Source organism: Scyliorhinus canicula, chromosome 13 (genome assembly GCF_902713615.1).
Source record: "Scyliorhinus canicula chromosome 13, sScyCan1.1, whole genome shotgun sequence".
In the NCBI taxonomy this organism is placed as follows: domain Eukaryota; kingdom Metazoa; phylum Chordata; class Chondrichthyes; order Carcharhiniformes; family Scyliorhinidae; genus Scyliorhinus; species Scyliorhinus canicula.
The window spans coordinates 104636571-104654132 of NC_052158.1; the positions used below are offsets into that span (position 1 = coordinate 104636571).

The 17562-nt window shown below is 45.5% G+C and overlaps 1 protein-coding gene across 1 annotated transcript in view; it reads right to left on the minus strand.

The window, feature by feature from the left end:
* Positions 1 to 17562, minus strand: part of LOC119976418 (spermatogenesis-associated protein 16-like) — a 281641-nt gene that overhangs the window by 84196 nt on the left and 179883 nt on the right. The window contains 1 exon segment of the mRNA XM_038816943.1: positions 10692 to 10804. Within this exon segment, the coding sequence (XP_038672871.1) occupies positions 10692 to 10804 (113 nt within the window).

A 17562-nucleotide genomic window follows, 5' to 3' on the forward strand; every position in this document is an offset into this window, starting at 1 on the left:
ATGCCACCCATTTATTAATCAGAATCGCTGCCCCCCCGGTCTTAGAGTCCAGCCCTGACTCTGGAATACTTGGCCAACCCTTCCTCAATCTAGTCTGGTCTGTAACTTTAGGTGCGTCTCTTGTAACATTGCCACATCCGCCTTCAGCCCCCTTAGATGCGCGAACACGCTAGCCCTCTTGACCGGCCCATTCAGCCCTCTAACGTTCAATGTAATCAGCCTGGTCGGGGGACCCGAAGGTCCACTCCCTCCCCCTGCCGACTAGCCATCACCCTTTTTAGGCCAGCCTCCAGCTCGCGTACCTGGCCTCCTCAAGCCCACCCTTGGCATCCGCCATCCTCGACCTCCCATTTGTCCCATAGTAACAGTTCCTCCCATGTCAGCAAAGCAGCTACATATTCAAACCAGCACAAAAGTGGTTATCAACAAATCACCATTGCAATACTCTCCCCAAAGTTCCAGTCTTTTTTCCATGATGAAAATCAATGCCTCATCCGGTGTTTCATATGTGGTCCTCATATGTGACCCACAGACGCGCTGGGTACAGCATCCCGAACTTCACCCACTTTTTAAAGAGGGCCGATTTTGCCCGATTAAACTCGGCTCGCCTCTTAGCCAACTCCGCTCCCAGGTCTTGATAAATGCGCAGCTCACAATTCTCTCAACTGCTGCTCCACTCTTTCTTGGCCCACCGCAGAATGTGTTCCGTGTCCTGGACCGGTGCATACATACCACCATCGCCCTCGGCGGCTCATTCGCGTGGGGCTTCTTCACAAGGGCTCTATGCGCTCTATCCACTTCCAGGGGCCGAGGGAACGCCTCAGCCCCCATCAACGTCTCCAACATGTTTGTCACATAGGCCCTCGCATCCGATCCCTCACTGCCCTCCGGCAGGTTGACGATTCTCAGGTTCTGCCTTCTGGATCTGTTCTCCAAGTCCTCTAGTTTCTCCTGCATTCTTTTCTGGTAGTCATTCATCATCTCCACCTTGGTCTCCAACACGGTTATGTATGCCTCGTGCTCAGACACCTTTTTCTTCACCTCCTTGATCGCACGTCCTTGGCTTTCTTGATTCTGCACCACCTGATCAATCGAAGCCTTGATCGGGTCCAGCATGTCCTTCTTAAGCTTGGCGAAGCAATCTTCAAAAAACTTCACCAGCTGCTCAGTCAACCACTGTGCCATCTTCCTGCGGCCCTGCTTCTCCACCATATCTTCCCGCGTTGCCAGCTCTGCTCGCGACTTTCTTGTAAAACTTTGTCTTCTCACACGACCACTTCTGGTCCAATTCTCCATGCACTGGAGGGGGTCTTCTCCTGACCGTCTCACTCTCCGATTCACCCAGTAAAATCTGGAAAAAGAAAACGGGAGAAAAAGGTCCAAAAGTCCGTCACAGGTGGGACCTATCAAATGTGTGACCTACTCCTCAATGGCCGCCACCGGAAGTCCCACATGCTGCATTTATTGCAGACATGCTACCTGTCTTGCATGCAAAACTAAAGCATATCAACGATGAAACTGAAAAAGACCCAATTCTACAAAGGGTAATAAAAAACCTAACTGAAGGATAGCTAATGGCAGTTATCGAAAATTTCAAAGCATCAAGGATGAATTGACAGTGATAAACGGATTCCTGCTAAAAGGGACCAGGATTGTGATACCCTCCTGCCTGAGACAAAGTATCATGAAAAAGATACATGAAGGGCATCAAGGAATAGAAAAGTGGTGCAGACATGCCAGACAGTCAGTGTACTGGCCGGGCATCAATCGTGATGTTGACAATTACTTGAAAGAGTGTAGTGTCTATCCAACACATCACCCATCTCAATGCAAAGAAACCTTTGTGGCCAGTGAGATCATCACAAATCCATGGGCAAAGGTCGGGATAGATATATTCTATTTCAGAGGAAATGATTATTTAATCATTACAGATTATTACTCTAACTATCCTGAAGTAATTATGTTGTCAGATTCGACTGAGCGGCGAAATCTGTACTTGTTCGACATGGAATTCCAGTCAAAATCATGATGGATAATGGACCTTGCTTTACTGGCATGTAATGGTTGTCCTTTGCGGAGGCAGACAACTTCCAACACGTTAACTCCAGTCTATTAAATCCTCAACCTAATGGAAAATCTGAAAAAGGCATCGGCAGAATAAAGCAACTCTTCAGAAAGGCACATGATGACAAGAAGGACTTGTTGCTATCGCACATAAGTTATAGAGCAACTCAGTTATCATCATGATTGTCACTTGCCAAATGATCATGGGTAGGAAGATTCGAACAATATTGCCTGCAATTACCATTCCTAACGAGGATGAACAGTTCATGCATCAAGCGGAAGCATGCAAGCAGGAAGCTTACTACAACATGCAAGGGAAACCATTACCGCAACTCAAAGAAGGTGATATTGTAAGGATAAAAAATCCAAATGGTGGCTGGTGATAAGCAACTAAAGTCTTAATTGAAGTTGCACCAAGGTCATATGTAGTCCAAACTAAAGCTGAAGCACTGTTTCGAAGAAATAGATGAGCTTTACTAAAAGTTAAAAGTTCGATGAAAGTTCAGGGTCGGATTTGACAAAACCAGAAACCTTGTTTAGCAACATAGACCTACCAGCAGGGTTATTAACTACTACACAAACAGAACAGATGGCAGAAAACTCTGATAGCACTTCGAGTGCACTCAGAAGATCGAAAAGAAAGAGAAGATCACCAAATGGACTGAATTTGTAAAAACATTAAGGAATGTAACTCTCAAGAAACTGAAATTATGATATGTACAATACTTTCAAAGCATGTAACGTGTGAACATAGTATCAACTATGTGTGTAAAAAAAAAAGTGTTGGAAGGAATTTTAAACATTTTTTTTCTCAAAGGGGGATGTGACATTAGAGGAAATGTAGAGATAACAAAGGGTAAATGTAATGTTGCAGATAACCACTAGATGAAGCTAGATACAGAAGTATATAAAGCAGTGACTCACAGATCTCTGGGAGACAGCTGGAAAGGAGAGAAAGAGGGAGCAGTGGTAGAGAGTGCAGTACAGTATTAGATAGAGTGTGAGACTAGTGTTGTTGAGTATAGATTATAGATTAGTTTACTGTTTACTTTAGGAGTAAGTGGTCAAACTTAATTTAAGTAGTGTAAATAAATGTTAGCTTTGTTTATGAACTTAGCTTTTGTAGTCTTTGTGAACACTACAACATTCATCCTGAGAACAAGAATCACCACACGTTGGACTGCTCAAAATGGGTTCCAATGCCTGGACCGCTCTGGTGGCGCACTGCAATACATCCCCCAGAGCGTCTCCTGCTTTGTGGTGGACTGCTGTGTCCTCCATAGCCTGGCGCAGTAGTGTGCTGGAGGAGGAGTAGGAGGAGGGACGTGCGGCCTCGTCTGAGGCAGTTGACCAGGAGTTGGTGGACGAGCCCAGGGAGGAGCCAGAGGATGGAGGACAATTGGAGCAAGAGTCCAGTATGGTTGGAGGACCAGGGAGGCTCTCATCCTCACCCGATTCTCATAGGACGAGGCTTTGTCCATCAGCTCACGCCGCCCACCCTCCCCATTCCTCTCTTCACCCCATTCCAGCTGAGCACTTCAAAATAACTCAAGCGTGAACGAGCTGGGAGTTGATTGGAATGCACTTAACTCTGTTTGAAGTGGTTGACCTTTATAAACGTTGTGGTTCGGGCACTTCAGAGTTACTCAAAAATGAATGAAGCAAGGCTGACAGCTGTTGTGTGTGTGTGTGTGGAAGCTGTCAATCACAGTCCAGTAAGGGAAATAGATGAATGGCTTGCAGCTGAAGGGTTTGAAGGGGTTTAAAAACAGGTCATTGGTTTCTCTTTCCATCAATTGACATGTGGTGCACTTTCTGTGTCTGAGCCAGCAGGTATACCCAGGTGGGAATTACAACAGTATTCCAAGTCTCTTTTCTGGGAAGGGTTTCCTGACAGGGGGCTCATTTTTGTGGGGTCTGTGGGGGTGGGGGGGGTCTCCCTATTTAGGGATCTGTGGGGTGTCTCCCTATTTAGAGGGTTTCTGAGGGAGTTTCCCTATTTAGAGGGTCTCTGTGGGGTCTCACTATTTAGCAGTTCTGCCTATTTAGGGGGCCTGTGGGGGGTTTCTCTTTTTAGGGGTTCTTTGTGGGGGATCTCCCTATTTAGGGGGTCTCTGGGGCATTTCCCTATTTAGGGTGTCTGTAAGGAAATCCCTATTTAGGGGGTCCCTATGGGGCATCTACCTATTTTGGGGGTCTCTGTAGATGGTCTCCATATTCAGCAGGTTTCTGTGGGGGTCTCCCTATTTAGGGGGTTTCTGTGGGGGTCTCCCTATTTAGGGGGTTTCTGTGGGGTGTCTTGCTGTTCAGGAGGTCTCTGTGGGGAGGGGGTCACCCTATTTTGGGTCTCTGTGGGTTCTCTCTATTGTGGCATCTCCCTATTTAAGGGGTCTCTGGGGGGTCTCCTTATTTAGGGGTTTCTGTGGGGATCTCTATATTTAGGTGTTTCTGTGGGGGTCTCGCTATTTAGGGTGTCTCCGTGGGGGAGCCATTATTTAGGGGGTTTCTGTGGGGGGGTCTTGCTATTTAGGGTGCCACTGTGGGGGGTCTCACTATTAAGAGGGTCTCTGCGTGGGGGTCTCCCTATTTAGGGGGTGTCCGTGGGGGTCTCCCTATTTAGGGGGTGTTTGTGGGAGGGGTCTTCCTATTTTGGGGATCGCCATGGGGATCTCCCTATTTAGGGGATCTCCTTGGGGATGGTTTCCCTATTTAGGTGGCTGCTGTGAGGGTTCTCCCTATTTAGGGGGTCTCCATGGCCAGTCACGGGACCTCACTATCGGGCTGCCCGCTCAATCGGTAGCAATTCACCTCTGTCGGGACAGCATAGTCTCCCAAACAGAGAATCCCGCCTATTGTTTGTTGCAAGGAGATCAAAGTTGGAAAATCAATATTCAGGGTTATTTGACTTTTGGGAAGGACAGGCGGAAAGGAAAAGCCGGAGAGGTAACTTTGCCAATAAGAGAGGAAATAAGTACTGTTCTGAGTGATGATCTAGGCTCAGAGGATGTGGAGTAGATTGGAGTGGAAGTGGGTGCGCATCCATTGAATGGATCCCGAAAAGTAGGCACACTGGAGGAAAGAGTTTAAATCAAGAAATAACAAATGCATGTAAAAAGAGCTCTGCTTTAATCATGGGCAACTTCAATTTTCAGATAGATTGGGCTAATCAAATTGGAAATGGCATCCAAGATAATGAATTAATCGACTGCATTTGGGATGGTTTCTTGGAGCAATATGTTCTGGAGCCAACTAGAGATCAAGTTATTTTGGATCTGGTAATGTGTAATGAGTTAGGTTTAATAAATGATCTCAAGTTTAAGGATGACCTTGGAAGTAGTAATCACAGTATGGTAGATTCTAGCATTCAGCTTGAGTGTGAGAAAATTGGGATTGGAATATCAGTGTTAAACTTAAAGAAGTGTAATTACAAAGGTACAAGGATGGAATTGGCCAAAGTGGACTGATCACATAGATTAGTACATAAGACAACAGATGAGCAGTGGCAGACATTTAGGGAGAAAATTCATGACTCCCAGCAATGTATTTCCCAATGAGGACAACGTACTCTAAGGGGTGGAAGAACCTGTATTGGATAATCAAGGAAGTTAAGGAGGGTACTAATGGAAAGGGGAAACATATAAGATGGCAACGGTTAGTACTAGATCAGAATATAGATTCAGAATACAACAAAGTTGGACTAAAAAAATAATCAGGAGGGAGAAAATAATCTGAGGGCAAGCTGGCGAGAAACATAAAAACAGGCAATGAGAATTTTTAAAGTACATTAAAAGGAAGAGAGAAGTAAAATAAAGCATTGATTCTTTGGAGAATGAAACTGGGAATGTAATTATGGGGAACAGGAAATTGTAGAGGAGTTAAATAGATACTTTGCTTCAGTTGTTATGGTACAAGATATACAAATATAGAAATAGTAGAAATTATAGGGGAGGAATTAAATACAGCCACCATCCAGGGAATTAGTTTTAGGAAAACTAATGAGGTTAATGGCTGACAATTTCCTGGGCCTGATGGTTCGCACCCCAGGATCCGAAAGGAGGCAGCTACAGAGATTATGGATGCATTTTCCAAAACTCCTTGCATTCTGGAACTGTGCCAAAGGTTTGGAAAACTGCCAATGTGGAACCCTTGTTCAAAAAGGGAAGGAGGCAAAGTAACTGCAATAAGAACGATTTGGGTTGCGTCCAAAAAGTACATGATATATACATTCCTCAAAACTTATTATTCTACCTCAGGTACTAAAAATACAGTTGTAGCAATAAGGCCCAGTTTATGCTAAATGACTTATGACAGGCATGGTGGGAAATTTGTTCAACTTCAAATGACAATATTCAGGGACCTTTTGACATGACCTATTTAAGAAAAGTTTGCAAAGTGTTAAACAGGATACTCTCAACAGCACAGGTCAACACATTAACCACAAGAAGCCATCAAGGCTCATTTGCAACTAGACAGAACGCAATGCCTTAACCTCAAGACCTTCTCAAAGCTTATGTTGACCCAACCAGGATCTAACACTTGAAACTACAAGGTCGAAATAGTGGAAAAACAATGGGCGGGATTCTCCTAACGGGCGGCTAAGTGCCAACGCCGGAGTAAAAACGGGAGTGTTTTACTCCAGCATTGGCGTCCGTTCTGGGACCCCATTCTGCGGCTCACAGGGGGCTGGGAGGGCGCTGGAGCGGGCTCTGCCGCCCCAGCTGCCGATCCTCAAGCCGCGGGGTCCGCGCATGCGCCAACTAGCGCATGCACAGTGGCCTTCTTCCCCACGGCGGCCCTGACGCCAAATGGCGCGGGGCTGCAGGAGCCAGCACGGAAGAAAGGAGGCCGGGGGACAGAGAGGCCAGCTCGCCGATTGGTGGGCCACGATTGCAGGCCAGGCCACTACGGAGGCACCCCCCGGGGTCGGAACCCCCTCCCCCTCCACAGGCCACACCCAGACCCTTCAATGCCAAGGTCCCGCCGGCCCACAGCAGGTTAGAACGGCACCGGCGTAACTCTGCTTTTTGTTGATGGCCGCTCGGCCCATCTGGCCCGGAGAATCAGCATGCTGGCCCGGGGTGGAGAGTTGGCGCATACCCGGACCGGCGCCACGACCACCACTCTGGCGCTGATTCTCTGCATTGCGGAGAATTGCGTCCCGGCGTCGGGGCACGATTCACGCGGTGCCGATTCTCCGACCCGGCGGGGTGTCGGCGAATTCCGCCCATCATGTCTGTAGGATGGAAAATGTTGTTAGAAGAATGAGGTCATTCGGCCCATTGTGTTCTTGGAACGAACATGACTCCTTGCATGCAACCCACACACAGGAGGGATAAATACACAGTTCTTGACTCATTTCGGGGTCGTAATCCATTGAGCAATCTCGCACATGAAGCATCCTGAGTGAAGGCTCAGCGAATAGAACACAGAGACCTCCGATAAAGAACCTGGCCAGTTCTAATGAGGTAACATTTACTTCTGTCTAAAGCTATGAGTTTTGAGACAATAGTGATTATTTGTAAAGCATAAGATTTGTATACATAATGTATTTTATTGAAGTTTAGTTAATAAAATTGTGTTGAATCAAAAGTTCAGTGTACAGTATTTGTTTGACAAGTAACTGTTTGACCTCTTGTAAGAAACAGAGACCAGGAGGTTTAGTTTTTCTGTAAATTTTAAACTGAAGTGGCACATTATTGTGCACTTGTTTTCTCTAATCTTTGAAATCTTTCACGATGAATGGTTTCAGGGTTTTTTTGCAACCCAGTTCTAACTAGTATATCATTTCACAAATGTCTAGAATACTGTGGTGATATGAGTGGGAGCACTGCCATTGGTGCAGAGCATTGGTTTCCCATTGGCTCTGGCTGGTCATGTGCCTCTCGTCTGATTAGCTGGGACTAGTCATATGACTGCTCACCAATTGGTCGAGAGGCAAGTAGACGCCGCCTCTGAGGCGGGGTATAAGTACCCAGGATTCCCGGCGGTCGGCCTTTCTCTGTAGTCGACCACCGGGCTAACAACTAGCTGATTAAAGCCACAGTTTGGATCTTCATCGTGTCTCACGTCCAATTGATGGTACATCAAATACCATGAAATTCTTCTAGCTTTGGTTACCTATTTACTGTTACCTTTAGTGCTTCCTCTAGTCACAGTTTCATCGTGTGATTTCAAATTGTTCAGCCTTTGTCCTGGTTCTCGGAGATCTTGTGACCAGATTCATTTCTTTGCAATATTAGGTAAGAAAGAACCGAAGTTGAGAGTGCATCTGCCTTTCATCAGTGAATGCAACAGGCAGTACCCAATCTGTGTGTATTTGTGTGGCTAGGAATAATATGCGGGGAGTCCATAGAACATAGAACAGTACAGCACAGAACAGGCCCTTCGGCCCTCGATGTTGTGCCGAGCAATGATCACCCTACTCAAACCCACGTATCCACCCTATACCCATAACCCAACAACCCCCCCTTAACCTTACTCTTTAGGACACTACGGGCAATTTAGCATGGCCAATCCACCTAACCCGCAAATTTTTGGACTGTGGGAGGAAACCGGAGCACCCGGAGGAAACCCACGCACACACGGGGAGGACGTGCAGACTCCACACAGACAGTGACCCAGCCGGGGTCACTGGAACCTGGGACCCTGGAGCTGTGAAGCATTTATGCTAACCACCATGCTACCGTGCTGTCCCTTTAACAACGGTGGCTAAGTTTACTGCCAGAGAGGTGGTAATCGTGAAAAATGTACTCTGCAGGTTTCCCCCTTAACATTTAATTATCTACAACCTTTGAACCATAGACAATAAATAGAGATTGTGAACTGGAATGACTTACTAGAACCATCAGTATCCACATAGTAGAAATAGATTTCAATTTTAACTTATGAGTGGCAAATAAAATGAAGGAATTATAGGGCAGGTTTTTTGCATGCCAGAAAATTGATGTTGTGGATCGGCATGCTGTTATAGAAACTGTCTGATTTTAATTTCCATTGATTGGGCAGTTTCTGAAAAGGATAGCCGTTCTGCAATGCCAGTTTTACAGCTGGACAGGAAAATCTATCCCTATGATTTTTTGACCGCCAAAGAAATTGGAAAAGCCTTGGTCGGAAATATAAACTTGTCTGAAGAAAAGTTCTTTCACACTGAAAGCTTCTGATATCTTACAAAGCACTTTGCATACAATGAATTAATATGTAATGAAGTGACTCCTTGGACCAAATTTACTGTCCTCACCTAAGGTCCATTTAGTGATTGGAGGGCATTTAGTCAATTGGGAGAGTGGCGGTTGAGGACCCTGAGCCTTCCCACTCCACTGCCAATGAGGCCCTAAAGTGGGCAAGTAATGCCCTTTTAAAGGCCTAATCCTGCTGCCAATGCTATTCATCCAACAGCAGGCAGCAGACTCATCATGCGGAATGCCAGAAAAGCAAACCACTTCAAGGGGGATAGGTCCCTTGATCAAAGGCATAGTGCCTGTTCAAGAGACCAAGCATTAGGAAGAAAGAGGTCTGCTGCGATCCAGCCCCTGTCCTTCCTGCTGATCCCCTTCACTCCCACAACCCCATCCTGCATGCACCACCCAACCACTATTTGCCTGAGGCCTGGGACCTTCCTCGGTGATCCTGTGAATCAGGAGGGTGAACTGCGGGCAGCTACCATTGCTCCTCTGGGGTGGTGTTCCTGAGCAATGAACAGCTCAGAATGCTGGCTAATTAGGGGTGGGTGGAATTTCCAGCCCCGAGATTCCTTATTCCCAGGGAAAACCCACTGCTGCCCAGTTAAGTGGCTGATTGACACTTAGTACAGTGCACCTTCCCCAAAGGAGATGATGCAGGGCTCTTGACAGCTCTCCATCCTAATGTAAGGAAAATGACAGTAGTTTTCAGAAAGATCCCACAAATAGTGATGTAAATTACTTGATTGCTGAGAGAAGGATGTTGGTTAAGACATCAGGGAAATTTTGTGATGTTTTTTGAAATAATGCTATGAGAACTTTATTATACAACTGAACTTCAGAAAGGGAAATCGAGTTCAGCATTTCACCTCAAGGATAATCCAACAATCAACCTCTTTTGACAATGCACAATAGAATCAACTTATATTGTATGTACAGATACTTGAATGGAGTTTGTAGTTAGTTAAAGTTAAAGTATATTCACAGAAACAAGCTAAGAAGCCCCAAATAAATTTGTGACATTTTACTTTAAAATTAACTTTACTGTTGCTATAAGTCCTACACTTGACCACTGTAATCAACAGATAATGCATCTGATAATTCACTCAGTTACTGTATATAAATACTACAAAACAGTTGATATCACAAATTCTGATTGTTTAATAATATTTCTCTAAATAAGTAGGAAGTCTGCACAGTAATAATTGCATTATGGAATATTTTGTGCATTTGTAAAACTGGTATATGTTGCAGGGTGTGTTTTATGCACTTAAAATGTGATAATTAACTGTAAGATATTCAACAAATGCAGGCAGACTAATAAAAGGAAAACTGCCACAATCAGTTGCCATTGTAAATCCATCTTTCTGATGTAAATCTTCAATACTAATATAAGCTTTCAGTTGTTCCATGAGTCCATGAGTCAATTTAATAAATTAATATACCCACAGCTAGTTTAGTGCACAGTGTAAAATCTAAAACTGGCAGAATTCTCCTCCCAAGGATATCCATGTTCTTCTCAACTTCTTTTACAGTAAGTGACCAAAAGGGTGTTCTAGATTCTAGAAAATATTAAGAAACATATATAGTTTTTCCATCTGGTTTTGGCAAGGGCCTTAAAATACTTCAGATACAATTACATTATGCAGGTTTGTTAAAGAAGTACTGTCATGTCCTGGGATGTCTGATCATTTTCTTTCGCTATGGAAAAAATTGGATATCAGTTATAGAATCATAGAATTTACAGTGCAGAAGGAGGCCATTCAGCCCATCAAGTCTGCATCGGCTATTGGAAAGAGCACCCTACTTAACCCCACCCTCCAGCCTATCCCCGTAAGCCTGCAACCCCATCTAACCTAAGGGCAATTGAGCATGGCCAATCCACCTAACCTGCACATCTTTGGACTGTGGGAGCACCCGGAGGAAACGCACGCTTACACAGGGAGAATGTGCAGACTCTGCACAGACAGTGACCCAAGCGGGAATCGAACCTGGGACCCTGGCGCTGTGAAGCCATATGTTCAACTGAAGTGCTTTAAATTAAGCTGAATTGGTATATTTTAAAAAGCCATAGGCTGTAGCTAGTAGGACATTTAAAAAAAATATGTCAGGCATTGGAGATGCATATCAAAGCTAGGTGAGCCACTTTTCGAAATGCTGTAGTTTACAGCCTACTTCAAACTGAGACAATTAAAAGTCACTCCAGTCTTGGTAAGCCAGGATCTTCATAAACACATCGGGTGGGATTTTCTAGCCCCCTGTCATGGCACTTTTCCAGTGACAGAAGGAGCTCGCCATTGGCCACTGGCAGGATCTTCTGGTCCCGCCGAAGTCTACGGCATTTTGCATGGTTTGCCCATCCCTCTGCCGGGGAACCCGCCTTGTGGGGTCACCTTCAGCGGGACCGAATGACCCAGAAAATCCTGCTCATTATGTCAGACCCAACATCTCAATAACCAAGGTTCAATTCCCCACAGAATGTGGACAAGCCTTAATAGATTTCAGAATAGATATGGTTTCTGGCTGTGCCCGCAGAAGCCTGACCAAACCATGGAGCACATTAATCACATCTTGTGTCTGACTCAAGTTTGAAGGTGACATCCTGGAGTTACAACAGCTCTCCAGCAGGGCACTGGATTGGCTGGGTAACTTAACATTAAAACTGTGATGACAGCTTTTGCTCCAAAAGCTGTATGAAATTCTTAGATTGGTAAAGATTTAGATCCATATCAAAGGGAGGGCAGAGAGAGTAACTGGTTTATTTACAAATCTATTCAGAAATCACTGAATGATGAATTAGTCAGAGGAATAAACTTACCTCCAACTGCGAACATAGAGAGAAAAAGGTTTCGGGCAGTCAGTCAATTTTTAAAACAGGAGATTGCACCTGGAAGCTAGGTTGCAGAAAGCTTGTTTTTGCAGTTACACATTGTCTAGATGAAAAGGGCAGGCGGTCATTTTAACCTAATCCATTTAATGGACATCTAGTGGGATTCACTCTACCTGATTTTAGTTTCTAATGAAATCAAAGGAACATAAATTCAGATGGGGCTGTAAAAAGGGTGGTTGATCCAAGTCCACTTGTCCACTTCATAGGTTAGTTAGTTTAACCTGTAATGCTAAAAATGAGAATGGCATCTTATAAGGAGGGCACGGGTGTGATTTATTATTTTTCAAGGACAGAATCAAAAATTAAGAGAAGTTAGATTTGTTTACAACTGTTACTCTGCGTATGTTGATTTGCTGCTTGTAAAGTAAAGCAGTTTAATGATTCATATCTGGCCTTGTTTTATTAACCAGAATTTTCATCAGCAGACTGAAAGATTGCATGTCATAAAGACAGAATAACCACCTCAAATCACAACAGGATACTATTGTTACACATCTGGGCACACAATTATAAAATTAGATGTTTGGCATATTTGTGAACATTAGATAATCAGAGTAATCAGAGTACTTACAGGATGATTAGCCTTGTTGTAATCAAAAGAATATTTAATGCAGACCCAAAACTAGTAACAATTATGAAGATTTCATCAGGCTTACCAACAGCTATCATTAAAAGTATGAATATTCATTGAAAATAGAACATACAATTAACTGGCACAATCAACATACATGCGTATTATTCAGGAAAATGTATCTACTGGTTTGTGATTGGTATATGTCCTGAAACTTCCCAACAAGTTATTCAATTAACTGGCACAATCAACATACATGCGTATTATTCAGGAAAATGTATCTACTGGTTTGTGATTGGTATATGTCCTGAAACTTCCCAACAAGTTATTCAGCCAATCAAATCATAGAAATGGAAACCATTGGCCGTTCAACCAGTCTAATCAGGATATATTGGCTGGAATTCTTTGGCTGTTGGAATTTTCTTTTCCTGCTGGCAGCGCATCCACCCCCACCCGTGGCGTGGGGTGGCTTCAATGGGAAATCCCATTTACAAGCAGCGGGAGTAGAGAAACCTACCCCCAGCTCACGGCACACCACTGAGAAACACGTGGCTGGGCAACCAGAGAATCCCACCCATTCACCAATTAATCAGCTGTTTTCCAAAGATGAAAGCTGACTATCATCAAAGTTCACATTTGTACTAAGTATAGTCCTGGCTCACCATCAGAAATACCATGACATGCCCTAAATATTTTGGAAACAATAGAATTTAAGTTCACACCATGTAGTAGATGTCCAGTTTAGCTTTAGCATATGGCATTGGGGCAAGTATCAAATTACATGTAAAGTTCAACATATTGGTAACTACTTAAGTCTTTAACCAAGCTTTGTCTACGGTGATTGTCTCCCTCCCTCTCCTCAATGTAAATAATTTGTGTTCTGAACAGCTCTGTATGTGGCCATAAAACCTGAAGGAAAATCTCAGAAAATCGCAATTGCAGTGGGTCACAAATGGAATGGAAGCTTAGAATTTGGCAACAGTAGGCATTTTACGGTGAGTGGGAAGGTGATTCTCATAACTGATCCAAAAGTAGTGACGCTTTAGAACTCGAGGGCTCCAAAGTAAGCACCTAGGTTAAGTATCAGTATATCTAGTGGTTAGGTCCTTTTTGTTTAATTAATTCAGCGGTTCTTTTTAAGCCTGAGCAAATAATTAGGGCTAAAAATGTCATTAGGCCCATTTTCTGGCACATGGATATTGTGACACAATTCCAGTCCTGTTGAGTTGAGGCTGTCAGCTTGCAAACCTTGTGCTGACTCTTCCTCTCAATTATTGTAGCACCAGGCCAACCAACTGAACTCACACTTCTGGCTGACTGGACATTTAACAGGAGGCTCAGAAGCATGCACTGTTAGGTCATGGTACAGCTACCCTGCTATTCTTAAATGGAGCATGACCCTCTTAAAGGAGAAATACATTCACTGCAAAGACACTGCAGCTGACTGTACTGATACTGGCAACAAGTAGGAGTTGCATAAATGGAGCAACAGGAAAGAGAGATTCTAGGTTTATAAATGTGGTGCTGGAAGCCTTAGTGCTGAAGACAACAGGAAGAGAAATCTGTATGCAGACCATAGCAGCACTGGAAGTGGATTTCTCTTCCATTCTAGCACCATATAATGGCTGATAGAAGGGATGTGACCAGTCCAATTAAAGATTGGAGGCAGGAATTGAGGCACTTATGATAATGCCAACTGACTGAACAACAGGCGGTGGTGCCATACTTGAAGGGCTGCCAGCAAAGTTGACTTATTTTGGAGAATTGCATGACCAACTATGCAGAAGATCCCTCCTGCTGACTAATGGACAGAAGACCCCTTCTGCAGACTACAATGCAGAAGATCTTTCCTACTACCTACTGAGTACCACGCTGATGACCTCGAAGGAGCTTCACGGAGGCTACCGTGCAATCATGGTACAGGAAACATCAGACAGCCTAATGGTTTAGTGATGCCTCCCTGCAGATTCTCCTTCAAGCTACAAGGGCAAGGTAGGAGGTTATCTTCCCAAGGGAGAGGAAGCAAAAATTGTCCCACCTGACCAAGCAAGCCTGGATGGAGATTATAGAGCAGGCGAGCAACCATGAGGTCACTCAGAGAACATGATGCAGTGCCACAAATGGATCAATTAACTCCTTCACTCCGTCATTGTGAGCTCTTTGTATCATTTTCTTTCATGGGGCTTGCATGGGGAAATGCAAGAGAGTATGGGGAGATGAGAGGTGCACAAGGTGCTTGGCGTCTCTATCAGGTTATTGTTTTTCTCAGGTCAGCAGGACAGGTACAAGTCAGCCTTGCAAGGGAGGACGAATGGTTTCATTGTTTTGGGGAATTCCTCAGGATGTGGACAGCAGTTCCTCAGTTTTTCTGCCAAAAACCCCAGCACCTCCAGCTGGTGTGACAGTAAAATAGGATCCCACACCCTCAGCATGCCAGAGCCCTGCAAGCTTCAGGTGGACAGAGGATGACTGCCAAGATAATCCCAGACAATGGAACAGCAGCTAGCCTCCACATCAGCTGCAAGTACAGTAGTAACACCTCTTAGGAGCACATGCAAGCAAGTTAAGAAGAGCATGCAGATGCACTAAGGCTTTATGTGTTTAGATTTTGAATATTTTAAGGCTTTTTTATATTATGTCACTCAATAAATATTAGAGTCAGTGCTGTGTGTCATCTTTTCCATTCTTGTTGCCTTTTGAATATCATCGACAGCCTTGTTCCATCATGAAGTTACTAGACTGCATGTAGTCAGCTCCTCGGCTTTGCTAGTCTGCGCTGTGAACATGTGAAGCGTGATTGAGTGCAAGATACAGGAGATGACAGCAGATCTGCATAACGGTCAGTGTTTATTAACTTGATTGTGAAATGTCATCAAGGCCACAAGAATCAGTTATATAAGATTATCCCAAGTGTCATTTGTATGTCTCTCATTTCCCCTTGCCTCTTGTGCAAAAGGTTCCTCATCCTATGCCAGCAGATCAGCAGCTTCCTTCATATCTTCCTCATTGGATGAGAAGAGGTGATCAATTATGTTCCCATTATTCAATGCCTCCCCCTTTTGCAGGGCTAGTTTGTTCAGAGCACAGCAGACTACATGAGCCCCTTGCTGGATATTACTGAAGGGTCCACTGGATCAAACTAGGGACCTGAATTACATCTTCAGCATCCCAAGGGCCTGCTTGATAGTTGCCCTGGTAGCAGGTATGAGTAACCATGTCTTCAAGAGGTAGCCCTTGTCCCTGTAAATCCATTCCTGAATATATGGGGGTCATTGGAAAGCTCTGGCACCTGGAGCCACCTGTGTGAAAGTGTCATCATTGTTTTTGGGAACTGTGCACACAACTGAAGGAGCCGCTTTCTTTTTTTTTAAACCCAGTAAACAACAAGAGAACTTAAAAATAAATTATAATTAAATAAGCAAACATAGTCAACATCCCGTCCCCCCCACTTTTCCCCTCTCCCCCCCGGGTTGCTGCTGCTGCTGACCCAATACCCTATCGCTGAGCCAGAAAGTCGAGGAAAGGTTGCCACCGCCTAAAGAACCCTTGTACCGATCCTCTCAGGGCAAATTTGACCTTCTCCTGCTTAATAAAACCCGCCATGCCATTGATCCAGCTCCCCATGCTTGGGGGTCTCGCATCCTTCCACTGTAGCAAGATCCTCCGCCGGGCTACTAGGGACGCAAAGGCCAGAACACCAGCCTCTTTCGCCTCCTGCACTCCCGGCTCCACCCCAACCCCAAAAATCGCGAGTCCCCAGCCTGGCTTGACCCTGGATCCTACCACCCTCGACATCGTCCTCGCCACCCCCTTCCAGAACTCCTCCAGTGCCGGGCATGCCCAGAACATATGGGCGTGGTTCGCTGGACTCCCCGAACACCTGACACACCTGTCTTCGCCCCCAAAGAACCTACTCATCCTAGACCCGGACATGTGGGCCCGGTGCAGCACCTTGAATTGGATGAGGCTAAGCCGCGCACATGAGGAGGAAGAGTGAACCCTCTCCAGGGCATCAGCCCATGTCCCATCTTCGATCTGTTCCCCCAGTTCCCCCTCCCACTTAGCCTTTAGCTCCTCTACTGACGCCTCCTCCACCTCCTGCATTACCTTGTAGATATCAGATATCTTCCCATCCCCGACCCAGACCCCTGAAAGCACCCTGTCACTCACCCCCCTCGCGGGAAGCAAAGGGAATCCCTCCACCTGCCGCCTAGCAAACGCCTTTACCTGCAGATACCTGAACATGTTCCCCGAGGGGAGCCCAAATTTCTCCTCCAACTCCCCCAGGCTCACAAACCTCCCATCAATGAACAGGTCCCTCAGCTGTCTGATGCCCGCTCTGTGCCAACCCTGGAACCCCCCATCAATGTTCCCCGGGACGAACCGATGGTTCCCCCTTAACGGAGCCTCCATCGAGCCCCCCACTTCCCCATGTCGCCTCCACTGCCCCCAAATCTTGAGGGTAGCCGCCACCACCGGACTCGTGGTATACCTCGTAGGAGGGAGCGGCCACGGCACCATTACCAGGGCCCCCAGGCTTGTGCCTCCACAGGATGCCCTCTCCAACCGTTTCCATGCTGCCCCTTCCCCCTCCATTACCCACTTGCGCACCATCGACACATTGGCCGCCCAATAATACCCCGAGAAATTGGGTAACGCCAGCCCCCCACCATCTCTACCCCGCTCCAAGAAGACCCTCTTCACCCTCGGGGTCCCATGCGCCCAAACAAAGCTCATGATGCTGCTAGTCACCCTCCTAAAAAAGGCCCTAGGGATAAAGATGGGCAAACACTGAAAAAGGAACAAGAACCTCGGGAGAACCGTCATTTTGACGGACTGCACTCTACCCGCCAGCAATA